Source organism: Salvelinus fontinalis, chromosome 27 (genome assembly GCF_029448725.1).
Source record: "Salvelinus fontinalis isolate EN_2023a chromosome 27, ASM2944872v1, whole genome shotgun sequence".
NCBI lineage: Eukaryota > Metazoa > Chordata > Actinopteri > Salmoniformes > Salmonidae > Salvelinus > Salvelinus fontinalis.
Genome location: NC_074691.1, coordinates 1,688,650 through 1,700,989, shown reverse-complemented (window position 1 = coordinate 1,700,989; position 12,340 = coordinate 1,688,650). Strand labels below are relative to the sequence as shown.

General features: G+C 45.6%; 1 protein-coding gene across 4 annotated transcripts; it reads left to right on the top strand.

Moving 5' to 3' along the window:
• The first annotated feature begins 23 nt into the window (after nucleotides 1-23).
• LOC129824849 (uncharacterized) lies at nucleotides 24-3,959 on the top strand. 4 transcript variants are annotated; one of them, XM_055884357.1, is made up of 14 exons: nucleotides 25-750; nucleotides 1,019-1,159; nucleotides 1,266-1,337; nucleotides 1,417-1,500; nucleotides 1,618-1,764; nucleotides 1,854-1,934; nucleotides 2,054-2,203; nucleotides 2,316-2,365; nucleotides 2,487-2,556; nucleotides 2,649-2,735; nucleotides 2,829-2,927; nucleotides 3,050-3,130; nucleotides 3,237-3,341; nucleotides 3,783-3,959. In XM_055884357.1, exons 4-14 carry the CDS (start codon nucleotides 1,483-1,485, stop codon nucleotides 3,942-3,944), a joined length of 1,050 nt encoding a protein of 349 aa, XP_055740332.1. In that variant the 5' UTR covers nucleotides 25-750; nucleotides 1,019-1,159; nucleotides 1,266-1,337; nucleotides 1,417-1,482; the 3' UTR covers nucleotides 3,945-3,959. The 4 variants fall into 4 exon arrangements, with proteins under 4 accessions (XP_055740331.1, XP_055740332.1, XP_055740329.1 ...); XM_055884354.1 differs by having other exon boundaries at nucleotides 3,237-3,890; XM_055884356.1 differs by lacking the exon at nucleotides 2,649-2,735 and having other exon boundaries at nucleotides 24-750; nucleotides 3,237-3,890.
• Nucleotides 3,960-12,340: the final 8,381 nt, after the last annotated feature.

Here is a 12,340-nt window from a genome sequence, read left to right as displayed (position 1 = left end):
CCGTGTCGGGGCGAGGGGACGGTTTAAAGTTATACTGTTACATCAACTTGCCTACTTGGTTAAATAAAGGTGAAATAAAAATATCAACTGAGCTACGAAGAAGCACGTCGACGTCACTAGAATAATGACAAGCAATTTTAACGGATTCTAAAGGGAATCATAGAATTCCAAACTCATTTCTATGGCAACACAGTTGTCAATTTTGTAAACAATCATTTTCGAACGTGTGTTGCCAAGAGACATCTAACCGACGTTCTATGGAACGTTTTCTGTGCGAAAACAAGTTCAGTTTGCGGCTGACAACAAACTTGTTTGATTTTTGACACCTGAGATAGAACAATCGACTGGAAAATGCCTGGGTGCTTTTGTAACAGTATAACTTTACGTCGTCCCCTCGCCCCGACACGGGCGCGAACCAGGTACCCTCTGCACACATCGACAACAGTCACCCACGAAGCAGCGTTACCCATCGCTCCACAAAAGCCGCGGCTCTTGCAGAGCAAGGGGCAACACTACTTAAGTCTCAAAGCAAGTGACGTAACTGATTGAAATGCTACTAGCGCGTACCCGCTAACTAGCTAGCCATTTCACATCCGTTACACTTTTCAAGACTGGCGGAGAGAGTGCGTGGACGTCGGCGGCCTACTGTGTCGACAGGTTGTTCAAATTCATTTGTGGCTTGTTTTTCTTGTCTTTTTCTGTTTTGCAGGGTTCGTGATTGCCGACAGGTGGACAGCGACTTCAAAGAGGGTATGTGGAGTTTAAAACTCTTATTTTACTACATTTAACAATGCCATTATAATTTGCGAAATGTTGTGTATTTCTATAATTCAGACTTGGCAAAAATTCTTGTGCTCGAGATGTTGTAGGTAGGTAGCTAGCTTGCTAGATAACATTAACTTTAGTAACTGTTACTAAGCGATTGACTTTTGCTTCCTAGCTAGCTAGTATTAGCAATCTTGCTACGTTTTATGTCCTAACAATTGTTTATTTTATATTCTAATGTTCCTCATTTCAGAAACAACTGTCCTGGATGAGGTCCATTTGGATGTGCCATTGGATGATGTGCCAGATGTTCCAATGCTGCTAAGTCCTCCTTGATGTCCAGAATGCTGCTATCATCCTTGAGGATGTGCCAGATGTGCAGACTATCCTTGAGGTACAATTTTCTGAAAGTTTGGTGTTTTATGTTTGAAAAATATCCCAGATATTCAAGTTGTGTCTCTTTGACATGAAACAAATATCTTGTCTGCTTTCTGCTTTAGAAGGCCACTGGCAATTGTCAGTTGATTCCGATTAGGTTCAGCCCCCTGTACTGTGGGCCTGTTGTGATCAGGGTAAGAGACCCCCCCACACGCAGTCACATCACGGTTACTATGTTTACAGTTTCCAACATTAATGTATTGTAATGTGCAGAACAATGCCGGTCCGGTGGTTAAAGCTTGGAGAACTTTCCAGTTCATCAGCCCCATCATCACCTACATGCGTGGGGGATCCCAGGTATGTGTCTTTGCAACTTCCTAATCTACATTGTCAGTCATTTGATCTTGATGGAAATGTGTCACAGCGATTGCTGAAGTGGTTTTGTTGATGTTGTCTTGTTGTTTATCTCAACAGCAGGTGGTGGTGAGGATGCACCACGTTAGTAGGGTGAGAGGCCTGGAGACTCAACTGGTGTGGGCCATCTCCAAGGAGACAGCCAGGCTTAGTCCAAAGGGCATCCCCTACTGTGCCACCAAAGTGCAGTCCATCACTTGGATCCAGGTAACACGTAAATACTACTGAAATATTATTACATTTGATTTTTCTTCACTTATTCCATTTGAACTTAACATGTATTCTCTCTCTGTAAGCGTGTGGCTGGCAGGGTGACCCACTATGCGTCTCACCTCTGCCACGAGACGTCTGTGGACGTGACGCTTGGCTGCTACCAGGTAAATAAACGATTTCCTATGTATATAGACTAGACATTACTGGGCATTTTTGCATTAGATTTGGTGTGTTTTCTAATATTGTGTGTGTGGTAAACAGGTGTGTTGTGTGTTTTGAGCAGCAGACTGATGTCTCAGTGGTGTACGCCACTCTCCACATGGGGCTGGATGGGCTTCTCTCCTCTTCAGCGTGGTCGGAGGCTGCCTCCTTCTCTACGCCCACCACTCAGCAGTTCACTGACCCAGAGCCTGATGGCCACAACTGCTATAAGGTCAGACGTTACACACACATACTATTGACTAGGAGCATTAAGATCCTTCCATTGACCGATTGTTTGTTATGTCATTGGTCACTGATTTTGAATGCTTGTTTTGTTGTCATAGGGTTGGGAGGAGGACCTGCTGCCTGAGGAGAGGGAGGTTCCTCTGCTAAAGTGAGTTCCTCTAAATGTCTGTGTAGTCTGGGCTTGTCAGATGCTGAAGGATAGTGGTCATAATGCTGTTATCCCCCATTGACTCTAATGGTTGACATGCTCCATTCCCTCCCTTTCACAGCCTCTACCTTACCACCAAGAGAGTGGAGGACATCGCCCTGAGGCTCGTCTCCCTGCGCCAGGCCTTCACTGTGAGTGGACCCACTTTTCTTTTTCTCTCTGTGACTTCTTGTTCTGTCTCCTAGAGGAAGATGCCTCACCCTAAATCTTCCCCCTTCCCTAGACCCTGCTTGGTTCCACCCTGAGCAGGAACCATCTGTTTGTGGCGGGAAAGGTCCTCCTGGGCGCACTGGTTCAGGCCAACCACATGGTAACTCACTAATTCATTCTCTTTCAAGGGAAAGAGAGCGTCCCTGAGGGGAAATGTGTTCTGTTCACTAAGATGCTCTTTTCTTTGTCATAGGACGGGGCCAAGTTCATCCGTACTTATAACGACTTTGTGGACTACCTGAGTGACCCCTCCAAGCGGAATGACATTGAGAGGGAGCTGGCTGAGGCAAAGGTGAGTTCAATCACTCTTTCAAGTCTCACTGAGTTCTTGCACGTGCATGTCTTTTATACATCACAGTAGCTGATCTATATGAAATCATTCCTATTTTCTCCAAACGTGTTTTCTTGTCCTAGATCCATCATGTGAACATGATAGATGTCGTTTTTGAGCTGGTGCTGTTTGGGATGATGACAGCTCAGAAGTCCCTGAGGGTGGTAAGTAGCATCTCACTGGTACATGTTTTGATATCTATTAGCAGTTTCACTTAAATTCCTCTTCTCTTCTATCCTCTCCTCTTTTCTCCTCCTTTGTTTCTTTTAGCACCCCGGTGGGTTTGTGGAGCATCTGTACGCTCTCCTGTACTCCTTCCTGCCCACAGCTGCCAACATGGAGCCAGAGGCCGACAGATACCTGCTGCTGCTCAATGTAAGAGTCAAGAGGTTACTTCCTGTTTACTTCCATATTCTTAGTGTACTTCCTTATTTATGGTTAACCAGGTTCCAATGTCATTTTAGGGGGAGTATTTCTAATTGTTTCTCTCCTCTTGATAAGCTAGTAACTCAGAGCCATTTTCTATGTGTTGTGTGGTGTTCTCTTCAGGGCGGGCTGATGGCTCTGCTAGATGACATGTTTGGCCAGCAGCTGGCCTGGTACTTTAACCCAGAGTCTCTGGTCACGGAGCTCTCCAGCCTCCTGGAGTACCACTTGGAGAACCTCATGGCCAGCATGTAGTCCTACTGCAGGGACCATACTCCTTTCTCCTTCTCTCTCTCTTTTGAAGGAATTAAGGACTTGAAGTGCTTTGTTGATCCCTGATTAGTTAACACCCATTAATTTAATGTATTCTCTTGTTTTCTCTCCCTACAGGATTCTTGTGACACTTTGCCACCCAAGAGGGATCCAGACACCAATGCACTACATTACTTTGCACTGAATTTGACATTTTTAAATAAAATAAGTTGTAGTTCAAAAACATTTTTGTTTCCGTCTTTTCATCTATTTGATTTTATGACCATTTCCTCTTCCTAGAGGTATAATGCTAATATTAGATTATTACATGAACAATGATGCTTTATTATCTGCATATGGAAATAAAAAAACAATGTTTAGTTGATTTACAGATACTACAGGCCCACACTTTTTATGGTTTTGTACTGTGGTTTGTGATACTGTACTATTTAAAAACATGTAGGACTACATACACTGAGTGCACAAAACATTAGGAACGTCTTCCTAACATTGAGTTGCACACCCTTTTTCCCTCAGAACAGCCTCAATTCGTCGGGGCATGGACTCTACAGGCTGCACTAAGCGTTCCACAAGGATGCTGGCCCATGTTGTGTCAAGTTGACTGGACGTCCTTTGCGTGGTGGACCATTTTTGATACACATGGGAAACTGTTGAGCATGAAAAAAACAGCAGTGTTGCAGTTCTTGACACACTTAACCCGGTGCGCCTGGCACCTACTACCATACCCCGTTCAAAGGCACTTAAATCTTTTGTCTTGTCGAATCACCCTCTGAATGACACACAATCCATGTCTCAATTCTCTCAAGGTTTTAAAATCTTTCTTTAACTCCCCTTCATCTACACTGATTGAAGGGGATTCAACAAGTGACATCAATAAGGGGTCATAGCTTTCACTTGGTCAGTCTGTCATGGAAAGAGCATGTGTCCTCAATGTTTTATATTATCAGTGTGTGTAGTAACCTGGTACAGTATAACGTTTACCACTAGAGAGGGTAATTGCTTCAGTCTTGAATATTACTTCTCCCTATCCCTACATTAACAGTCTGCCATTGTAGACTCCGGTAACTCGGGTATCTTAGTTTTTTATATTGGCCATTAATGTCTGAACCATTTACCATCTTTCCCACTGAAACCAGTAATGTTAGCGTTCATGTGAGAGAGGGTATAGTAGTGCATACTGACCACTAGTTGGATCATAGTGTGGGTGGTGGAGTTCATGCAGGAACACAGAGGGTAGAGGCATTCTCCATCACAGTAGAAGGCAGACTAACAGGTAGGAGCCAATACCCAGTCCTAACGGAGAGAAATACCATAAAAATCGAATGACAAGATTAGATGAATGACTAGAATAGACTCTTTCAATGAGAAATAAATGATAAAGAATCCAAAGAACATACTCTACAATGCACATCCTACACAAATGCCTTGCTTCCCTAAAAATACTGTGTGTTACAGCAAATAAGATGGTAAAATGTTAGCTCATGATTATCTATTCAGTACAATGAGTAGTTAAGAGATAGAATCTCACCTTCCAGCCTTGTTCACTGAATCTCACATATAATTCATGTCTCTTACAAGCCAGACGCCCACACATGGCTGTGATCTGAAAGGGACCAAAAAATATGTTATGAACCAGGAAAGACTAATGTAAACTTTGGATGCATTGGATGAAATGTAAACTCAACTTAAGTCATTTTGTAATTGGGATGAACTATCCCTTTAAATTGTGTATAAAACAAGTTTAACTACAAGACGAAAAACCAGTGTTGTCCCCTGACCTTGTATGTATACTGGGCAAGGGCAGGTCGTATTTGGGCTTCTTCTTATGGGGGTTGGGTTTCAGGGCGCCTGGGGGGCGACAAGGGGCCTGGCTGACCCTGAAGATGTTGGTTAGATGAGTACTTGAAGGGTTATATCTATGTTTTGGAATGTTGGATGTTGATTTTGGGAGGCTTCCATCATGGAAAAATTTTCTGTGCCATTTCCTGGGCATTTCATTACCTCCGCGTTCTAAGTTTTGCGCGTTCTAAGTTCTGCGCAACCCAGCGCTTGGAAAAATCAATGGTACAAAACCTAAGATATTGATCTTGTATGAGGTGCGTAACGGGCTGCAGGGAAGTCAGGCACAGGAGAGCAGAACTGGGTAATAACCGAAGCAGTTTAATGAGGAAAAAACCAACGGCTCCCAGAACAACAAAATATGGGTTGAAATAATCCATCGCAAACCAGTCTGAAGTGCACATACACTTTACAACAAACAATTCCACACACAGACATGGGGGGAACAGAGGGTTATTTACACGTCAAGTAATGAGGGAATGTAAACCAGGTGTGTGGGAAAACAAGACAAAACAAATGGAAAATGATAGGTGGATTGGCGATTGCTAGAAGACCGGTGACGTTGAACGCCGCCCGAACAAGGAGAGGAACCGACTTCGGCGGAAGTCGTGACAGTACCCCCCTCCCTTGACGCGGGGCTCCAGCAGCACGCCGACACTGGCCTCGGGGACGACCAAGAAGGCGAGGTGCAGGGCGATCCGGAAGGAGACGGTGGAACTCCTGCATGATTGAATTGTCCAACACATCCTCCACCAGAACCCAGCATCTCTCCTCCGGACCTTACCCCTCCCACTCCACGAGTTACTGAAGGCCCCTCGCCCGATGCCTCGAATCCAGTATGGAGCGAACGGCATACACCGGGTCCCCCTCGATGTCCAGAGGGGGCACAGGAACCACCCGCACCTCAGACCCCTGGAGCGGACCAGCCACCACCGGCCTGAGGAGACACACATGGATTGAGGGGTTAATACGGTAATCGAGTGGGAGCTGTAACCTGTAACACACCTCGTTCAGTCTCCCCAGGACTTTAAACGGCCCCACAAACCGCGGACCCAGCTTCCGGCAGGGCAGGCGGAGGGGAAGGTTTCGGGTCGAGAGCCAGACCTGGCACCGGGACCTCACTGCGGTGACGGTCTGCGCTGGCTTTCTGGCGCAGCATGCTTCTGATGCCAAGGAGCCAGAACCGGCTGATTCCCCAGTACGCACTGGAAGGGGGAGAGGTTAGTGGAGGAGTGGCGAAGCGAGTTCTGGGCCATCTCTGCCCAGGGCACGAACGCCGCCCCCACCCCCGGCCGGTCCTGGCAACAAGACCGCAGAAACCTACCCACATCCTGGTTAACTCTCTCCACCTGCCCGTTACTCTCGGGGTGAAAACCTGAGGTAGGCCGATCGAGACCCCCAGATGCTCCATGAACGCTCTCCAGACCCTCGACGTGAACTGGGGACCTCGGTCAGACACTGTATCCTCAGCCACCCCGTAGTGCCGGAAGACATGAGTGAACAAGGCCTCGGCAGTCTGTAGGGCCGTAGGGAGAACGGGCAGAGGAAGGAGACGGCAGGACTTGGAGAAACGGTCCACCCTGACCAGGATCGTGGTGTTACCCTGTGAGGGGGAGATCTGTGAGAAAATCTATCGACAGGTGAGACTATGGCTGTTGTGGAACGGGTAAGGGGTGTAACTTACCTCTGGGCAGGTGCCTTGGAGCCTTACACTGGGCGCACACCGAGCAGGAGGAAACATAAACCCTCACGTCCTTAGCCAAGGTGGGCCACCAGTACTTCCCAATCAAACAGCGCACTGTCTGACCGATACCTGGATGACCAGAGGAGGGTGACGTGTGAGCCCAATAGGTCAGAAGGTCACGGACAGCAGACGGAACGTACAGACGCCCAGCGGGACAGTGGGAAGGAGCGGGCCCTGCCCATAACGCCTGCTCAATGTCCGCGTCCAGCTCCCATACTACCAGCGCCACCAGGCAGGAGGCCGGGAGTATGGGGGTGGGTTCCATGGGCCGCTCCTCTGTGTCATACAGCCAGGACAGTGCGTCTGCCTTGACATTCTGGGAACCTGGTCTGTACAAAAGGTTGAAAACAAAACGGGTGAAAAACATGGCCCACCTTGCCTGGCGAGGATTCAGTCTCCTCGCTGCCCGGATGTACTCCAGATTGCAGTGGTCAGTCCAGATGAGAAAAGGGTGTTTTTCCCCCTCAAGCCAATGTCTCCACGCCTTCAAAGCCTTGATGACAGCCAACAGCTCCCGGTCCCCCACGTCATAGTTTCGCTCCGCCGGGCTGAGCTTCTTCGAGAAGAAGGCACAAGGGTGGAGCTTCGGTGGCGTACCCGAGCGCTGAGAGAGCACGGCTCCTATCCCAGCCTTGGTCCACCTCCACTGTGAACGCCAAAGAGGGATCCGGATGGGCCAGCACGGGATCCGAGGTAAACAGAGCCCTTAGGTGACCAAAAGCCCTGTCCGCCTCAGCCGACCACTGCAGACGTACCGGGCCCCCATTCAGCAGTGAGGTAATGGGAGCCGCTACCTGACCACAGCCCCGGATAAACCTCCGGTAGTAATTGTCAAACCCTAGAAACCGCTGCACCTCCTTTACCATGGTGGGAGTCGGCCAATTACGCACGTCTGAAATGTGGTCACTCTCCATCTCCACCCCTGAGGTGGAAATGCGGTACCCTAGGAAGGAGACAGACTGCTGGAAGAACAGGCATTTCTCAGCCTTGACGTACACTCGTCTCCACTCGTCTCCCTCCCGGAAACGCAACAGGTTGTAAGCGCTCCTGAGATCTAGTTTGGTGAGAAGCGCTCCTGAGATCTAGTTTGGTGAAGAAGCGCACCCCGTGCATTGACTCAATCGCTGTGGCTATGAGAGGTAGCGAGTAACTGTACTTCACAGTGATCTGGTTTAGGGCTCAATAGGCAATACACAGGCGCAGACCTCCCTCCTTCTTCTTCACAAAAAAATCAACTTGAGGATGCGGGTGAAGTGGAGGACCGAATGTACCCCTTATGCAGATATTCGGAGACAAATGTTTCCATAGCCGCCGCCTGTGACAGGGGATACACGTGACTCCTGGGAAGTGCAGCGTCTACCAGGAGATGTATCGCACAATCCCTGCAACGATGGGGTGGTAATTGAGTTGCCTTCTTTTTGGAGAAGGTGAGAGCCAAATCGGAATATTCGGGGAGATTGCGCACGGTGGAGACCTGGTCTGGAGTTTCCACCGTAGTAGCACAAACGGAAACCCCTAGACACCTCCCCGCGACCATCCCGTGAGAGCCATTCGTTGCCATGAAACAGTGGGGTCATGACAGGCTAACCAGGGTAGGTCTAGCACCACGGGTAATGCAGGAGAGTCAATGAGGAAGAGACTGAGCGGAAAGGGTGGCCTCCCTAATCAACCCTGACCATATTGGTTGACTAAGGCGTGAACTGGGAAGGGCATAGCCACTGGAACAATGGGGATCCCTAAACTATAGGCAAATGATCTGTCTATAAAATTCCCAGTCGCGCCTGAATCGATGAACGTTTTATGCTGGGAAAGCGGGGAAAACTCAGGAAAAGTAACATACAAAAACATGTGTGCAACAGAGGGCTCTGGGTAAGAATGGTGTTTGGGCTGCAAACCCGAGGTCGGTACACTTATGACAACATCCAGCTCAATTGCAGGGCGCGAAATTCAAAATCTTTTTTTTTTATATATTTAACTTTCACACATTAACAAGTCCAATACAGCATTTGAAAGATAAACATCTTGTGAATCCAGCCAACGTGTCCGATTTTTAAAATGTTTTACAGCGAAAACACCACGTATATTTATGTTAGTTCACCACCAAATACAAAAGAGGACAGACATTTTTCACAGCACAGGTAGCATGCACAAAGCCAACCTAACTAACCAAGATCCAACCAAACAAACCTATAAATAACTTCCTCAGATGACAGTCCTATAACATGTTACACAATAAATCTATGTTGTGTTCGAAAAATGTGCATATTTGAGCTATAAATCAGTTTTACATTGATGCTACCATCATAGCTACAGTCAGAAATAGCACGGGAGTAGCCAGAGTAAATACAGACACCAACGTCAACTACCTAATTACTCATCATAAAACATTTCAGAAAAATATATGGTGTATAGCAAAATGAAAGACAAAGATCTTGTGAATACAGCCAATATTTCCGATTTTTTAAGTGTTTTACAGCGAAAACACAATATATCGTTATATTAGCTTACTGCAATAGCTAACACACAACAGCATTGTTTCCAAGTAATCGGTAGTGATAGCACAGTTCGACAGATATATGAAATAGCATCCCAAATTGGGTCCTTATCTTTGTTGATCTTCCATCAGAATGTTGTAAAGGGGTCCATTGTCCAGAACCGTCTTTGTTTGGATCCAGAACAAACTATTTCCCTCTTGAATTAGCAAACACACTGGCCGTGCGGCGCTAACCTCTCCTTCTTGAACAAATTCTTCCAACGCATCACGTCTAAAGTCCCGAATAAATTTCAATAATATAATTAAACTATATTGAAAAAACATACTTTAGGATGATATTGTGACATGTATCAAATAAAATCGAAGCCGGAGATCATATTCACCTATAACGACGATTTTCCAGGAGGCAATTCCAGGTCCAACTTCGCGCCTTCGAAAAAATAAAATAATGGCGGACCTCTCACTCCAAGAGGATGTATTCAATCCCAGAACGAGATAATCAAGTCATTTCTGCTCTCACTTCCGCTTGACACCCAGGGGAAGGTGTATGACGTGTTTCTATAGTCCCAAGTGACATGCCCTTTTATAGACAAGCTCTTGAAAAAAGATTTCCTATCCGGAAATCTCACTTCCGGATAGGAAATGGGCTGCAGAAAGAGTTCTGGTTCACTTAGAGAAATAATTCAAACGGTTTAAGAAACTAGAGAGTGTTTTCTATCCAATAGTAATGATAATATGCATATTGTACGAGCAAGAATTGAGTAGGAGGCCGTTTGAAATGGCCACCTCTTTCCAGGTTACTCAATGCTGCCCCTTCAGCCATAACAGGTTAATACAGTTGTATTCCAGCCACTAGGGGGTACTCTGGTGAAGCCCATGGGAAATAAATAAATATAGTTTAAGTGAATCGGGAAGAGTACGAATGAAAAACTAAAGAAAGACTGTAAACGGCCGTTACCTGTGCTAACATTATTCAAAGTGAGGTAAACCGTAGTTTTTGCGTTGTAGTTTATACGATAAGCTCATTGGAAGGGTAACATACACAGGATGTACATAAATGGGCATGAACACATGACACAGAAAATAAAATATTGACAATTAGAAATTCAAAATGCATCTAAATATATTTAGTTCTGTCTATGGAATACATTAAAAAATTAGTTAAAAAAAATATATATGTATAAAATATACTTGTCTGTACAGTAAGTAAATGAATCCTACAGACGAAGAACCATATATGTGACAATTTTTCCATTTTAAGATAATCAGTTATTTTTATATTATTCATTGTGTGTACCACATTAGGTGTTTTATGGTTGACAAATAATTCACCATATCCATATCTTCCAACAACAATTGATATTTTTTTGTTATTTCAAAAAATAGTAGCACGCTTGTATGAAGGTGTGGTTATTTACAGGCAATTTGTTATATGCTATGGAGGTGCATTTGTTACTTTTTGTCAAAATAATTGTTCTGACAGCAATTTTTTCCCCGACAGAAAAGGAAGTCAAAGCGGACACCTACGAAGATGGCATCTCAGGTAAGCAGCACTGGGCTGTATTGACGTATCCTCAAACAATGACATGTGCTGCTTTAGATTGAACGGTCATATCTCAGTTATTGTTTTCTTTACTTTCAGAGAGCGAGCTGACCAAGGGGGTCGAAAATGTAGATATTGCCAGATGTTCACTGTGTGAGGACCAGGCCGTGGAAGATTTATTGCTGGCAAAGTGTCCCTAACCAGAGGTAATTAAACTGTTCTGTGTTATTTTTCTCCATCTCTGCCTGTCTTGTTGTACATGGAATCTGTCTCACATGCATGAATTTAAAAAAAAACTTACGATGTCAGCTGCTAATTTTCATATTTACAGCCATTTTCACTGGACTATCTGTTGCTGCTAAGTCTTGGGTTAGCCTTGCAATAACCAAGTGGTGAGACACCTATTGGCATTATCTTCTATTGTTTGTCCTCATGGGTCTGTTTTTCAGCTTAAAGTACTCTGTAGCCACTCACGTCATCCCTCTCCCCCTAAATCCTCTAGGTTATATCAGCTGTTTTGTTGAACCTCTCCCGCATCTGAACTGGCTGACAGAGGGCACAGCCTGATCATAGGTGAGATGTCACTTGGTTGAGTCAACAGGAAGTATTATTAAAGAGATGCTTTACATTGAAACCCCAGAGTTAATGATCCAAGGTCAGTTTTGCATTTCACCTCCTGATTTAAGATGACTGACCGTGTTAGACATTAAAAAAACAAGGCTTAATCATGCTTTCTCGTCTGCAGGTATGTTTTGATGTGAGAGGAATCCAGTCCCGACAGCGCAATTGTGATGAACTGAGAGAATATTAGGGTAGCACTGTCATTCATGAATCATGTGCTATCTGCCGCTGTTCTTACCTCTCTACCCACCTCATCTTCTAATGCACACCATATGTGCATTGAAGTACAGATTTGCCTACCAGTTTTTTTTAACTAGGCAAGTCAGATAAGAATGACGGCCTAAGAACTGCCTTGTTCAGGGACAGAAGGACAGACCTTGTCGGCTCGGGGATTCGATCTTGCAACCTTCCGGTTACTAGTCCACCTGCCCGCC